The 2,663-nt window shown below is 60.0% G+C and overlaps 1 protein-coding gene across 1 annotated transcript; it reads left to right on the forward strand.

The window, feature by feature from the left end:
- On the forward strand, positions 1-2,663 carry GLRG_01463 (uncharacterized protein; the record flags this gene model as incomplete). The annotated part of the gene is made up of 6 exons (XM_008092148.1): positions 1-470; positions 652-883; positions 951-2,009; positions 2,092-2,251; positions 2,338-2,398; positions 2,573-2,663. 6 exons carry the CDS (start codon positions 1-3, stop codon positions 2,661-2,663), a joined length of 2,073 nt encoding a protein of 690 aa, XP_008090339.1.

Genomic DNA, 2,663 nt, shown 5'->3' on the forward strand with positions numbered 1-2,663 from the left:
ATGGCGGCACCGGAACCCCTCTCCGTCCCCTCCTTCGCAACGACCCAGATCGCCCTCCTCTCGGCCGAGCTTGCTGCCGAGGTCGCCGAGTCCTCGGCCCTCGTCTCCCACCACGCCCCTGCCGCCCTCCACCGCGCGGGCCTCGCCCTCCCCAACCTCATTGTCGGCGCCCGCCGCACCGGCCTCGGCGGTCGCACCGTCTTGGAACTCGGCGCCGACACGGCCGTATCCTCGGAACTCCCCGAGCACGGCCTCCGCCCGGGCGACATTGTTCTCGTCTCGGAGCAGCCCGCAGGGAACGCCAAGAAGAAGGAGGTCAAGGAGCTCGAGAGCAAGGGGGCCCGCGGCGTCGTCACCAGGGTTCGCAGAGAGACGATTGGCGTCGCCGTCGACGATGGTAAGGGGGAGGAGAGGGAGTTCGCCGGGAGGGTTTGGATCGTCAAGGTGGCCGACGATGTCACGTTCCGGAGGTGAGCCTGCATTGATCCGTATCCCTTCCCTTTGTGTTACGGGGGTCGAAATGTGTCGAGTCAAATTTGGCTGGGTTCAACATGACTATCTCACGAATTTGGATAGCCCGTTGCCGACTACTCACCTGTCGGGCTTTGTCCCCCCGAGAGAAAAACGAGCCTGGGCAGCTGACCGTGGCAGAATGAACCAAACCATGGAGAAGCTCGAAAAGATGACCGAATCAGAGTACACCGCCTTCATGCGCGTCCTCTTCGGCCTCTCGAGCCCGTCCCCCGTGCCCCAGGACCTGGCGGCGGACTCGGAGCTTTCCAAGATCCAATGGATTGACCCTTCGCTCAACGACTCCCAAAAGGATGCTATCCGGTTTGCGCTGGCATCACGGGAGGTGGCTCTCATCCATGGGCCGCCGGGCGTGAGTCCGCCTTAGTCCCTCCGTCTGGTGGACCGGCTACGAGGCACTGCAGCTGACGCGCCTCCAGACCGGCAAAACTCATACCCTCATCGAGCTGATCCTCCAGCTGATCAAGCTCGACCTCCGCATACTCGTCTGCGGTCCCTCAAACATCTCCGTCGACAACATCGTCGAGCGCCTTGCACCGCACAAGATTCCCATCCTCCGCCTCGGACACCCAGCCCGCCTGCTTCCCAGCGTCCTCGCCCACTCCCTCGACGTGCTGACGCAGACCTCCGAGGCCGGGGCCATTGTCAAGGATGTCCGCGCCGAGATGGACGCGAAGCAGGCCTCCATAAAGAAGACTCGCAATGGCCGCGAGAAACGCCAGATCTACGCGGACCTCAAGGAACTTCGCAAGGAGTTCCGCGAGCGCGAGCGCCGCTGCGTCAGCAACCTCATCCGCGAGAGTAAGGTGGTCCTGGCGACGCTGCACGGCGCGGGAGGGCACCAACTGAGGGACCAGCGGTTCGACATCGTCATCATCGACGAGGCCAGCCAGGCGCTCGAGGCGCAGTGCTGGGTACCCTTGCTGTCGGCGAAGAAGGCCGTCTGCGCCGGTGATCATCTGCAGCTCCCACCGACGATCAAATCGCTCAACTACAGGGTGAAGGCTGCGGCGGTATCGGAGGACGGTGCGGAAAAGCAGATCAAGAGTATGACGCTGGAAACGACACTGTTTGACAGACTGCTCGCTCTCCATGGGCCATCCATCAAGCGCATGCTGACCACACAATACCGCATGCATGAGAAGATTATGAGGTTCCCGTCGGATGAGCTCTACGAGGGAAGGCTCATTGCTGCAGAAGCAGTCAGGGGGCGTCTCCTGAAAGATCTACCGTACGAGGTCCGAGACACTGAAGACACAAACGAGCCGCTGGTCTTCATCGACACGCAGGGCGGCGACTACCCCGAGAAGAATGAGGACGATGACAAGGACGCCATTAAGAAGGCAAAGTTCAGCTTGCACGGGGAGAGCAAGAGCAACGAGATGGAAGCGGCGCTGGTGCGCCAGCACGCCCAGAAACTGGTCGACGCCGGAGTCAAGCCGGAAGACATCGCCGTCGTGACCCCTTACAACGCTCAGGTCCGTCTAGTCAACCCCTGCTTGACATCTAAACCGGCATTCGTGAATCGGGGCATGATGCTGACACCTTGGGAACCAAAAGCTCGCCGTTCTCGCACCCTTGAAAGAACAGTTACCAGGCATCGAGCTTGGCAGTGTGGACGGCTTCCAAGGCCGTGAAAAGGAGGCAGTTATTGTCAGCCTCGTCAGGAGCAACTCGCACGGAGAAGTTGGATTTCTTGGCGAACAGCGTCGACTGAACGGTAAGCCCACAAATGATGAACCCGCTGTGCCTGGGGATATCCCAGCGTTCCGTGTGGCGTGACGCATGAACGTTAATGCGCCGTAGTGGCAATGACGCGACCCAAACGCTCGTTGACGGTGATTGGAGACTCGGAGACGGTCAAGAGGTGAGTCCGTTTGAGAATTGCTTCTCCGATTCCAGTTGGCTTGTTGGTCGTGCGACGCGGAAATGTATGCACAGATAGTGTCAGCTTGTACCTGAGACACTACTGAGCCGCCTCCAAGCATTCAACATTTCGAGGTGTATTTCATCTTTCGCTGACTCGCTGCGGCACAAACAGAGGCAGCAACTTCCTAAAGCGATGGATGGACTTCCTTGAGGAGAACGCAGACCTGCGTTATCCGGACTTGTCGTCACTTCAGAGGTCTTGA

This window comes from Colletotrichum graminicola (assembly GCF_000149035.1).
Source record: "Colletotrichum graminicola M1.001 genomic scaffold supercont1.4, whole genome shotgun sequence".
Classification (NCBI taxonomy): Eukaryota; Fungi; Ascomycota; class Sordariomycetes; order Glomerellales; family Glomerellaceae; genus Colletotrichum; species Colletotrichum graminicola.